Here is a 13038-nt window from a genome sequence, read left to right on the forward strand (position 1 = left end):
AGGCATATATTAAGTGGTTTAGAAATATATCTCTCAAATTCTTATATTTTTAACAAGCCTCCATGGACTCATTAAAATTCCGTAATTGTACAAAAAATTATCCCCTTTGTAAATGGAAGCTTTAGATTTTCAAAGCTTGACTGAGGATGTATTTTAGCTTTTGGCCTTTGAATATTTGTTATACATTTTGTATGTGTGTGTAGGGTTTCTATTTTTGGTGAGATGGAAGCTTCTCGTATACCTTAGGGTTTTCCCAAAGTAATACATTTTTATATTAAAGCTTTGTACTCTATTAATGGAATATAGGATCCCCTCAGGTACAGAGGGGAAAGCCATAAGAAAAGCCCCATGTGCTTCTCCTCTCTTGTGTTCTTTGAAGCTTATCTTCTTCCTAGAGGAAGCAGAGGAGGGCATGAAGATGTTGTGTTCTACTTTGCTTTTCCCAGAGCAATAGCTTTGGGAAAGATAGTATGTATGACTCTATATTGGTAGTTTCAATTACTAAAATTTTTTGAACTTTCACTATGGGCTGGTTTCTCTTTTTAAGGGCTCTGTATATACTAGCTAATCAACTTTGCACTATTCCTGTGACCTAGGTAGTAGAACTATCCCTGGTTTGCAGATGAAGTAACTAAAGTGCGGTGAGGTTAAACTTTTCAAAGCTACATGTAAATGCTGAAAGGGTGTTCAAATCTAGGCCATTGGCTGTATAGCTTGTGCTCTTAAGCACCATGCCAATGATGTCAATGAAAGAAATAACAGTCACCATCATAACATAATTCTATTTAAATGTATGTTTACTATATAAGCATCATGCTAATGTTTTATCTTCACAAAGACCTCAAGGTAGAAACTACCATAGACCCTATTCTACAACATGGAAATTAAGGCTGAATGGTTGAGTAACTGGCCCAAGGCCATACAGCTCATAAAAGGGGGACTTGAATTTGAAATGAGTCTGCCTGACCCCAAAGTGGGCAGATAAAGATACAGAGGAGGAAGCACAAGCGGTCTAATCTCTACTTATGCCTTGATACAGGCATGGGCTTCTCATTAGCCATGGCTTACCACAACCTCCCTGGTGAGTCAGGATCTAAAAACTAAATTACACACAACATTTCAGGCTTCAGATACCACGGAGGCCACTTTGCAGCAGATGTTCTGTTTGGCACCCTCACTTTGGGGGTTGGGAGAAAGTGCACATGTGTCTATTTGTCTATCAGCTGTTATTTAAAGCTCTCTAAAGGATCTTCATGAGAAGTAATTCAAGGAATTTAAGAGGATGAGACACTATGTTATTTAAAATACCTTGATAATGTAATATAGAGTGTCACCCAAAAAGGGTTTCTCAATAACTATACTCCATCATGTGAAAAGGAGTAAAAGTCAAAGATGTTGAGTGCGGAGAGGAGATTTAGGGGGAGTTTGTGGTCTATCTGTACATTTGAACAGCCATTCTCTTGGGAGGGACTTTCTGCCAACCAGAGCTGTCTAACCATGAAATGGGCTGCCTCAGAACTGCACTCACTCCCTGGCCCTGCCAGTGTCCATGTAGAGTGGACAGCAGTCAAGGAAGTAGGGTGAGATCCCACTACTGGGGGAAATGGAGAAGGCAACAATTCTAATTCTGAGATCTTGTCATTTTACACAGAATAAATGCCATCAAAGCTATAAATGCAAGTAATTTATTTTAATAGATTATGATGTATTTTAGAATCTATTACCTATAAAAGATGCCAAAAGGAAAAATACCTTCAGTAGAAAAAAAGTTATTTCACCTATATATATAGGAAGTATATGTATTTGGAAGTAAGTTAAGGACTCTTCAGGATCAATGAAATCTCTAACGATATTTGCTGTTTTGGAAAATATTGTAGAAGCATCTAGAAATTCCTAACAATACTATAGCTGTATTTGAGTGTAGTTAAAGGGAAGAAATGGGAAAAGGATTTTTTTTTTTACAAGAATGTTAAATTGTTGGAGTTCACAACATGAATGGTTTTCTGATAAAAAAAAAAAAAGGTGGATTATCTAAGGCAGCAAAGCTAATAGCTGAGGCCAGTCACAAAGCAAACAGGAAGGTAACATTGAGCTTACAAAATATTGTGGCAAATGAAGTTCTCTGTAAAGACTACCATCCAAGATTTCCCTTGGATGCTTGCATGTTACCTTTCTGCACTTAATGTATGTTATATTCACTGTTAGAGCCTGAAAATAGCTATTCAGCTAATGTCCAGATACCTGTGAATTTCAATGTTATACCGTGGAAAATTACATTGGACTTTTTTTTTAAAGATTTTATTTATTCATAAGAGACAGAGGCAGAGACACAGACAGAGGGAGAAGCAGTCTCCATGCAAGGAGCCCAATGTGGGACTTGATCCCTGGGCCTCCAGGATCATGCCCTGGGGTGAAGGCACCAAAACGCTGAGCCACCGGGACTGCCCTTTCTTTTTTTTTTTTTTTTTTTTTGCGTGCTGGGTATTGGAAACACATGTCAGCAGGGAGCTTTAGAACACTGAACTCCCTGGACACTGTGTCTTTTCCTTCCTGTTGTCTTAGGTTTTCATAAGCCAGCCCCTTTTATAGTTAAAGAGTGTAAAGGAAGACAGTGTGCAAAGTGGTACATTGAGGGTGCCATGAGTTGTTTGGTTTTTATTTGATTTTTTTTTAGAGAGAAAGAACTCGGTTTTCAAAAGGAAAGAATGCAGAATGTCTATACTGTGGCTCATTGTCAGCAATGAGACAACTCATCTTACCATGATTCTTAAATTTAGCATCATTTACATAGGAAATAATATGCAAAGATGATCATTGGGAAGCGGGCTTATGTAGCGTGAAAGAGAATTAGTTTGTGTAAAGGCAGACTTCAGAGTGCAGAGGTTTGCTGTGATGGGTTTGCTATTTGTTAGGATCCTGAAAGCTACTGCAGTTGTGTCGGATTTTTAAGCCTGCTCGAATTTGTTCTGTAGATTTATATACATCCACATCCATAACATTGGTAAGCAAGCATTTTGGATTTATGATATGCTGACATCCAGAGCTGAACTTGGTCCTCTTGGCTCTTTCCTCATTAGACTTCTCTCTCAAACCCAGGAGAAAATATCATTCCATGTGAAAATTTCATTTCTTGAGGGGGGGGCAGGGTTCTGAATACACTGCTTGAGACGTTTTGATAGCAGATGATTCTGGCACCGAGGACTCCAACGTTGGAAGAAAAAGCTCCTCTCTCACCCTGCCCTCCCTCTTTGATCTATACCTCTCTTGCAGTGTAGTCTCCAAGGCAATCCTCCAGAGGTCCTGTGCTTCTCTCTAATTGCCATTAGAGAGGGCTGAGAATCCTCCTCCTTCCCTGTTCTGCAGGGTTCCTACCTATTCTCTTTGACTAAAGTTATTCGCTAAAAATGAAAGGGGCCAGGAGGATCAAAGGCTTTGTGTTTTCAGAATGATGCTGGCATTTTTTGTGGGGTTCCTTCATGGTTTGGAACAATGAGGGGCCAGGGGAAAGGTAACTGCGTGTTTCAGCATTTTCTTGGGGTGAACTTCTGACAACTACAAGGGAACCACCATATGGCATTTAAAAACTCGGAGAGCCTGGAGCCTTGGAGCTTCACTGAAGGCAACGTCTTGGCAATCTGCCGAATACCACACTGCAGGATAGCGTGAGGAGACCCATACTGACCTCGTAGGCTCCCACCTTCCTCTTTACCCCATTTGTCAAGCTCACAGTAATTCCTCAGAAACATTCAGATTAAATCTGTCTTGCTCAGCTTCATTACTGGTCCTAGGAGTGCACACACTTGTGTATACCGAATGGTAACGATCAGCGAGTTCCCACTTCAACTTCAACAGAAGCTGCCTAGAAGATGGATCGTGGTGCAAGGGACTTAGTCTGTGCCGGGCACTGTTCTGAGTGCTTGGCTGATAGTAGCTCAGTCGGTCTTCACGATAACCTTGGGTGTGTGGTTTCATTTGTATCTCCGTTTACAGACAAAGACTCAAAAGCACAGAGTAGCTGAATAGCTTGCCCAGGGTCAGGCCCAGAATTAGAATTTGAACCATGCAGCCTGATTCTAGAATTCACGTTGCTTAATACTGCATCAACGGCACACCAAAGAAATATTGAATATTTCTTCTTCGAGGGCTTTCTAGCTCAGCTCTTACATAGTAGAGTCACCAGAAAACTTGAGGCACTGGCTTTATTGCTGGGTCCCCTGAATCATGAAAGAAAGAAGAGAATGCTTGTCTCTGTGGTTTAATAGACTGATTTCACTCCAAATTCTGGTTTTACTAGTTAATGCGTTTTAGGCCTGCTACTAATTTCTCAAGTTCTTAGTTGCTTAACCTTTGAAGTGGGGCTCTGACCATGGTATCTACCTGACAAGATGCTGTTGACACGAGCTCTGGTAATGCATGTAGAGTGCCCACCACAAGGCCTGATGCGTGCATGTTAGCCGTTATTATTTTAAAGCGATTGTTATTCCTTTGTGGAAATAGAATGGTGACAGAAAATGAACCAACCAAAAAAAAAAAAAAAAAAAAAAAAGAAAATGAACCAACCATTGGAGGGAGGGGGTGGGGGAGAATCTGTGAAAGTGATATTGTTGAGGAGAAGATATTCAAACACTGAGTTGTCTACAAAGCAAGTCCGTGGTCTGGATTCCGCCAACGGATGAGATTTTCTGCAAGTGTCCTTAGTTCTCTAACACGGGACCATTGTGAGGGAAATAGTGTTGTAATGCAGCATGTCAGGCAGTTATTACACCCCAGGGGGAGGATTCAAGTTGTCCCCAGGTCTGCATTACAGCAGGGTCCCAGAGTGTCACATCTGCTCTCCCCTTTCCTGATTCTGCTTCAGAATGCGTATAAACCATGGAGCTAGGATTTACTGACCTCCTCAAGGTAATTAGAAATGGAAAATCAGTATAGTCACAGGGAGGGGCTTAGGAAAAATACCTCCGATGGCATTGCTGTAAGGGCGTGGGGATTCTCCTGGGCAGCCAGGGGTCAAATGCACCCGCCTAGGTCTGATCCCTGGTGGGGGAGAGGGGTGGGATGTCACATTCTGTTGTGACACGAACAGTCCTCTTCCCAACCACCAGAACTTCGCCACTTGAAGTGAAATTATCCAATTTCTACCTTCACATTGAAAGTTCTCCTTTATTCTCTGTCACCACGGGAACCCGAATCATGCTAACTCAGTCTTTCTCTCTCTCTCTGAAAGCCATCCTTAGAAAATGATGGGAGTGGGTGGGTATCCCCACTTGAGGAAACTGGATCTTTCATGGAAAGCATCCTGCGTGGCACCCCGAGGGTTAATTTTTTTGCTGCCGAGAAAGAGTATCAAGTGGCTTTCCAGGAAGATATAAGCCCCAGTTTAGAAACTGCCATTTCTAAAAGGTAAGCCAAACACACATTAGTTCGCCCTGCTTTCCACGAAAGGAAGAAGTGGCCGCTCCCAGTGGCGGGGTGGGAGTTTGCTTCTCCCTGCCAGTCGGCCCATCGGTCACCTATATAACGTGTACATCGGGGCGAGGACCCTCCATCGCGGCTAATAAAAAGCCCAGAACACGACCGAGATCCCTTTTACTATAGACCCCTTGTGCAGCAGCTCTCGATTCATTAGGTCACGTAGAAGGAAAGGCAAGTGTTTATCTTGTCATTTGGAGGCAGCCCTTCTCCCTCTGCGTCCTAGCCCCTCCCCTCGTGCCAGTTTCCAGCCCCTCAAAGATGCTTTGTGCAAGAAAAGTGCAAGTTCCTCGTTGTTCTGGCTTTATTGATTTTTTCCCCTCTCGCTCTCCTCCTGCCTCCCCCCCGCCTCCCCAAAAGCCGGCGAGCGGAGCAAATGGCCCGGGTTCTCCCCCAACGTTTCCTGGGAGGAGAGGCGGAGAGGGAGCGCGCACTCGGAGCGGGCTGCTGTGCCTGCGACCACAGGCTGTTCCGTGCAGGCTGTCCTTCTCCTTCAAAACCGTGCATCCCCTCCCCGAAGCAGCAGGCAGGGTGCCTCCATTCAGCCACATTTGGTATGCACGAGCACGGCTGCAGGGAGAGGGGAGGTGGCTTGCTTAAGAAGGTTCAGTGGCTCAGGCACCGCCACTTGACTAGTCTCCCAAGTTCCAGGGAGCCTCTGCCCTGATGGAATTTGCAGGTGCGGAGGTGACCATGGGATGCCAAGGCCGTGGGGGACCGTTCATTTTCTAGGCATTGCTCAGGTGTGCAGTTTTTGGTTTTCCCGGTGGAATTTGGAAGGGGTCATGAATCAAACTGATGCTCCTCGTCCCCTAAACTGGACCATCCGGAAGCTGTGCCACGCAGCCTTTCTCCCATCTGTCAGACTTCTTAAGGTACTGTAACTTGCTCCTTTGAATGGCTCTAATTGTGCTTTTCAGGTCTAAATGCCCAACTTCGCACTCGGGCTGGGACACACCTTTTTTTTTGGGGGGGGGGGAGCACAAATGCTAAGGGAGCTGGCTCTGTTGCCCAGGCTGGAGAGAGGATCTCAGCGGTCCATCGCCCCCCATGGTGTCAGGGAGGAGAGATGGTCTGAGCCACATTTGAGAATGAGATTATGGTGGCAGAGAATGGGCTGCCTGAGTGCCCCCCCACCTCAGCCCCCCCCACCAAACATCCCTAAAATAGAATTAATTAACTTCTTTGGGAGGGTGGGAACAGTAGTGGGAGTAAAATCTCTTACTCCTGGGTGTTTGGCTCCTTGGTTTTTTTTTTTCTCCCCTCCCTGGGGAAGCCCTTCGACCCACTTTCCCTTTAAATGGAACCTGAGAGAACAAAGGATTCTCCTCACTATTTTAAAAGCCCTGTGTCCTTAGGTGGTCGCTCAGGTAAAGACAAAGAATGAGTCTCATCAGATTGTGACTTCTTTGGTGTCCTTGTTTTTAGAAAGGCATGATAATTTTAGTCTCCTAAGTGAAGCCAGTAGTGGGAAAGTGTTGTTAAATATATATTGAACGTCTGCCTCTGAGCTCCCGCTCTGAGTTACACAAAAGAATGGTACTACACCTGAGCTTAGAATCCTCACCTTGTGTTTGCAGCAACTCCTCTTTCTAGAAGCAAATACGTTAAAGCTATTGAAAAAGTCCCCACAACTCCATAATAATTCACCTTCATCACCTGCCTTACAGGTAGGAAAATGCAAATAAAATTTAAAAGGTGCAGAAAACAAGTATTTTTCCTCTAGAAAAGAGAATGTGCCAACACCTTTTTGGGAAAAGTACGTATTTCTGGGTGTCCCACATCCATGTGAAGTTAAAAAGGCAAGGCAAAGTTCTTTATTCTCTTTTCCATACTAACATGATACTGTGATTTCATGACCACCAGATGTTGAGCTTAACTGACCACAATGGAGAATTAAAGAATTAGTCCTGAATAAATTATACTTGCAACATTATTTTCTTCTTTCTCTTTCTCTTTCTTTCTCTTTCTTTCTTTTCTTTCTTTTCTTTCTTTCTTTCTTTCTTTCTTTCTTTCTTTCTTTCTTTGTTGTGTTTTGGTTGGGTCAATTTTTATGTGGACAGTTAGTTCTGTACAGCTAAGTGGCTCCTCAAAACAGAGCATTACCTACTGTCTGAGTTTTCCTTATCCTGTTCAACAAGAACCCATGTTAACTGTCACAAAGGCTGCCCCCCATGTCCTGTTCAAAGCCCCATCGTATTGTTGTCATGGCGATGGTTTGCTTCCCTAAGAGAGTATTGAGGAAAAGCCAATTTGGGAATAAGGAGTGGGAGAGAAGCGTCCTTGGATATAAGTGCTTTTGCTGTGTTGGACCAACTGTGTGTGATAGGGCAGGAGAAACAAATGAATGTAAATTTTCCTCAAGAATCACTATTGAATCAAGGGTCTGAGGCAAAGAATGTCTTGACAAATCCAACTAGGACTGAGAAAATTGACTCCAGCAATCCCATGTGCAATGAGAAACATTTTTCATTTAAAGTCATTCATTGGCCCTACCCCCAAAATAATGCTTTTTGACTTACATAATGGCCTTCTTAACAGGTATGTGCATAGCACTCTCAATATATGATTCATTAATACTCTAGTTTTTTAATGGAAAACATTAATTCATCATTTCCTAATCACAAAACCAGCAGAGAAGTATCTACCTGAAGTAGATTACTTATTTTGAGAACAGCTATCGTCTTTTTTAATGGGAACCACTGTTCATGCTATATATCGGCAGGCATTGTCAATACTCCACCAATACTGTGATAAGTATACAGTTTACTCCTACTATGCTTTTTTAACATGGGACTTTTTAACAATTTATCTAATAAAGTATACTGGTGAGTATCCTTCCAACTCTTTCAATATGTGGAAGACAGGACGTGTATTACTAGAGAAGTTCCTTTCCAAATGACATCTGTGTTCCTGAAAAATTGTAACTATCCTAGGAAACTTCAGATAGTGAACATATTTCAAACTCCTCTGGAAAAAAAAAAAAGTGATACCAGATTCTTTCAGCAATAGCAAAAGAAAGGAAAGCTACTTTTATATGTCTGTTGTATATCATCAACGTTCTGGATATGAATGTCGTATAAATTTTTCCCCCTTTGGATTGCTGCTGTCTTATCTGCTTTGCTAGTCCCTATGTATTCTTGCCCGGCTTTGATATTTCAAGTAAATTGGAAGTTCCTGAGTAATCATTTGCATCTTTTGGTCAGTGCTCTTCCTGGTTTACTTTATAAATTAAATATTCAATAACTGTGATTCTTACTGCTCTTTACTGTTTCCCCCTCTCCCTTCCCTGTCTCTTATTCTACTCCCCCACACTACGACCACCATGGTGATTTAGTGGATGGGTTCCCTGGGCATCCAGGAGTCTATTGAAATCATAAGCTAACAAACCCCAATTATCCTATTCAACAGGTAATTTTTGGTCCCCTTCCAAGCATTTTCTGATGTAATATGTTTTTTTCCAGGGCTCTGACTTGTCAGTAATGCAGTAGAGGGCGTGATCATATGGTCAGATTTAGCTAAACTCTGATCACTCATCATTTTTGACAGACTGGGCTCAAGCCAGTTTCCTCCTTATCCTTTCCTTGAAAATATGTATTTCTTTGGTAACTTATTTCGGCACCGTGTTAATATTTAGAAATGGCTTTGTAATCCTATTTTCTCTATTTCCTATTTCCTAATAGAAACAGGATACAAAGGAATTAGAAGGGGAAGGCTGGCCTCTGAAGCAGGAATTAAATAAACTCAATGAATGAATGTTGGAATATACTTATTATTCCTTCTGAAAACATCTCATTTTTTTGCTTTGTCCATCTCAGAGAAATTTTTGAACATGCCAACAAACTCACATTTGAATTTGAGATTGCAATTGGAAATAACATTTGAAAATGAATTTTTGGACACGCACATGATGATGATAGCCAAAAGACAGAGGCTGTTTTCAAACGGATACATTTCAAATGGGACCTTGTCCAGACTATTCCTCTTCAGTTGTCCTTTGCTTCATTCTTATGTGTTTCAAGACTTCATCTTACTAATCATGAGAAGTCAAGTTTATTTCAGTGACAGAATGTTCTTAGCATATTTCATATTCATTATTAGGTCTGTCTCTGCCATTGTTTTATTTGGTAACTTATGTTGATTTTGAAGATGAATTTTAGGACAGATAGCTTTGTTTGTATTGAAGTTTGAGTGGACTTAGTAAAGAGAAGGCTTCTGAAAAATGGGTTGCACTAGAGGAAAGAAAAGCTCTGTACCTCAAGCAGATTTTGGATCCAATCTTCAAGCAGATTTTTAAGCCAGTGTGTCCATGAAGACCAAATGGTCAATATCATTTTAGGATTTTCAAAGTTTCATACTGAGAAGAAGTCTGATTTTGTACTTTGAACAATGTCAAAGTAGATTAAAGAAATTTTATTAAAAAATAAAGAAATTATATATATAAATGATACAGGAGAGTTAGACCTAAACACTGGATCCTAATCTATTGTGTTCCTAACCACCTGTGTGACCTTGGGTAAGTTACTTAAGCTCTCTGTAACTTGGCATCATCCTCTTTAAAATTAAGAGTTTAGGTCTTGACTTGGATCCAGTGCTAGGACTCCATGGGGTAAAGGCTACCATGCTCTGTGGGTATGAATGAACATAGTCTCTTGAGGTTAAAAATAGTTTAACTGGATTGGATATTCAAATAGAAGAAGACTAGGACATTCAGCAGCATTTAAAATCATAGGAGGCCTTAGCTGCTAAGCTGTTTGATAATTATCCTGAAAACTATGGAGTACCATCAAAGGGATTTTAGCAGGGAGGTGACTGCCAAATTCAGGTATTAAATAGATTGCTCAGATTGTACTGGCTAGAATGAGTGGAAGATGCTAGGATTGGAAGCTGAGAGATGAAATTGGAGGCCCAGAGAATTAATGAGGATGTGGGCTGAGGCAATAGGGACGGAGGTAGAATGATCAGGGTTTTGTTAACTTGATTAATTGTGGCAAAAGGAAGAATTTAGGTTAACTTCTGAGTTTTGATCTTTGTGGCTAGTTCAAAGGAGGTCCTCATGTGTGAGAGTAAAAGTCTTGAGAAGGAAGGACAGAACTTCTCATTATGTGGTTCCTCTTTGAGGTAGAAAGGGTATGTCAGTTATTCTAGTGAGATTGAGAAAAAAATATAATTCCATGTTATTGATGAGTATGAGCTCCATTACATACTTGATAATAAAACTCTTTGAAGTAAATAATAGTCAGAAATAACTATTCTAGTTTTTTAAGATTGTATGTATAATAAACTCCCAGTTTTTTGGAATCCATTCAAAAAGCACACTTTTTTTTTTCTCTCCTCACTTTCATATCACTATCCAAAGAATTAACGAAAGTGAACTGGGTAACAAAAGGGAAATAATTGAGAGTGGCGATCAAGGTAGGCTAAAGATGAGCATAAATTCTGCTCAATTACTAATGTTTTCTACTTCTATAATTCCTTGTAATGGTAACCAATGTCCATCATACTGCCTCAGAAGCTTAACAAGATCCTCATGACAGGGATACCTGGGTGGCTCAGCAGTTGAGCATCTGCCTTTGGGCTCAGGGCGTGATCCGGGTCTGGGGATGGAGTCCCACATCAGGGTCCTGAGAGGAGCCTGCTTCTCTCTCTGCTCCCCCCCTCTGTAATAAATAAATAAATCTTTTTTTTTTTTTAAACAAAAAGATCCTCGTGACAAAATGAATTGAGTCTGTCTTCTACAGTTGATGCCAGGCATTCCAAAAGCTGACTTCCTTTTGATGGTCTCGAACCTGTAGGAAACAATGAGGTTGGGGTTCATTTCAATGTATGTTTCAAATTTAAGACTCCCAAGTTCTCCTTTTCACATCTGAAATCCTGAATCTTGACATGGCACGTAGAGGAATATCAATAAACCAAAGTTTTTGCTCAGTCACGACAAGGCACTCCTAAGCCACCTACCTACCTGCTAGTGAGTAGCAGTAAAGTTTCCACCACAGGAGAGGAAACACAACACCTGTTCTAAGACATGTTGGTGAACCATGGCGAGAGAGGTCAGGGAATGTCTTAGGGGCCAATTCCATTAAGTAAGTGCCTTAAAGATGAGACACTTGAAGAATAAACTGCTTTTAGGCCAACACAGTGTATTGTCAGGAAAGATTTTAAGGGCTACTAAGAAAGAAACTTCTGTCTTTTCATCTCAGCAAAGCCAGCCTCAGATTCCCTTTAAGAAAATGAGAGAAAGAAAAGAAAAAAGAGGAGAGAACGTGCTCATACTAAAGCCCGGGAGAGAGAAATTCTGTCTGGTGTGTTTCAGATGGTGGCTTGGTTCAGGCTGCTGAGCAGTCACCATGTGACTTGCCTTTTTGTAAAATGTTCCTGGGGCAGCCTGACGGAAATTCCTGAGGCAACAAGGAACCCTCCTGTCTCTCTGGAGAGTTCTGTCTTCTGGTGCCCTCTATTATGGAGAGAAGACTGAAAGTGTGTGGTCGCTGGGGAAGGAGGAAGGATGTGGCTGGGAGTCTGAGTCCAGGGCCACCTGGCTCCGGGATGACTTGTGGAGTCCCAGTAATATGGGGCAAGGCCTGTCTCAAGGGAAAGGGCTTTGCCTGCCTTGTAGATAGGACTTCCTGCAGTGAAAGAGAACCCTGCCTTTCCAGCGATTTCCGTCCTCCCCGCCCTCATCTTGTTGCTGTAAACTCAACTGGCTCCAAGATCATCTACAGACAACTAGATTGTATTGTTTCTCCCTTTCTGTGACTTCTATGGAAAGGAGTTTTAAAATCTCTGGCTGGCAAAAGTATGCAGAAAATATTTATTGAAGAATAAACAGATAAACTGCAAATACATGAAGTCCTGAAAATGCATAGGAATCACTTGAGGAGCTAGTGAGCAAAGCAAATATCCAAGCCCATCCCCAGGGGTAGGTCGTGGGCCTGGGAATTTGCATTTTAACAAGCTCTTCAGTGAGTCCAATGTGAACAGCTCTTAGAAGGACCACACATGGAGAAAAACTGACATAGATTCAGCTGAGCTAGAGAGGAAACTTGATTAAATGCCCTTTCTTCTGCTGGCATCTGGGCAGAACAGATTTTGTGACAGTAAACAGTGAGAGCAAAAGGTTTTTTTAAGTTAAACAGTTCACAGGTTTTCAAAATTTAATCGTGAGTGATCATTTACAGATAAAGAAGTAAATTGTATTCGGCTGCCCTGTTTTGATTTGTAGATGACAAAACAATCTGGAGACATGGTTGTCCCTCTTTCTGTGTTTTATTTATGTATTTATTACTTTCATGGATTGTTCTGGGTCCTGTGACCATTTCAGATGTTTCTATTCTATTGGATTCACGTGGAGATTTGTGAACCAGAGCTCCCAAAGATGGTGTGCATGGTAAAAATTCTGCAGTGTCTTATACATGCCTCCTTTATCCTTCACCTGTGTCCTTGGAACTGCAGTGGTCACTCACGTGCATGTTCCTTTCGTGCCAATGGGACGTGGTAGTACCAAGTGAGGGGTGGCCTGTTTACTTGGGGGGCCAAGGCCAAAGCAGTCATAACCAATGCCTGCAGTGG

General features: G+C 41.8%; 1 protein-coding gene across 10 annotated transcripts in view; it reads left to right on the plus strand.

The window, feature by feature from the left end:
* Positions 1–5860: 5860 nt before the first annotated feature.
* TRPM3 (transient receptor potential cation channel subfamily M member 3) overlaps positions 5861–13038 on the plus strand; it is a 492887-nt gene continuing 485709 nt past the window's right edge. For 6 of the 10 annotated variants that reach the window (XM_049092014.1, XM_049092017.1, XM_049092021.1 and 3 more), the window contains exon 1: positions 5861–6344. In XM_049092014.1, coding sequence (XP_048947971.1) covers positions 6168–6344 — 177 coding nt within the window. In that variant the 5' untranslated portion in view covers positions 5861–6167. The remainder of the gene's footprint in view (positions 6345–13038) is intronic. The other 4 variants (XM_049092025.1, XM_049092029.1, XM_049092035.1 and 1 more) reach the window with 2 other exon arrangements.

The sequence above is a fragment of the Canis lupus genome, chromosome 1, assembly GCF_003254725.2.
Source record: "Canis lupus dingo isolate Sandy chromosome 1, ASM325472v2, whole genome shotgun sequence".
Classification (NCBI taxonomy): Eukaryota; Metazoa; Chordata; class Mammalia; order Carnivora; family Canidae; genus Canis; species Canis lupus.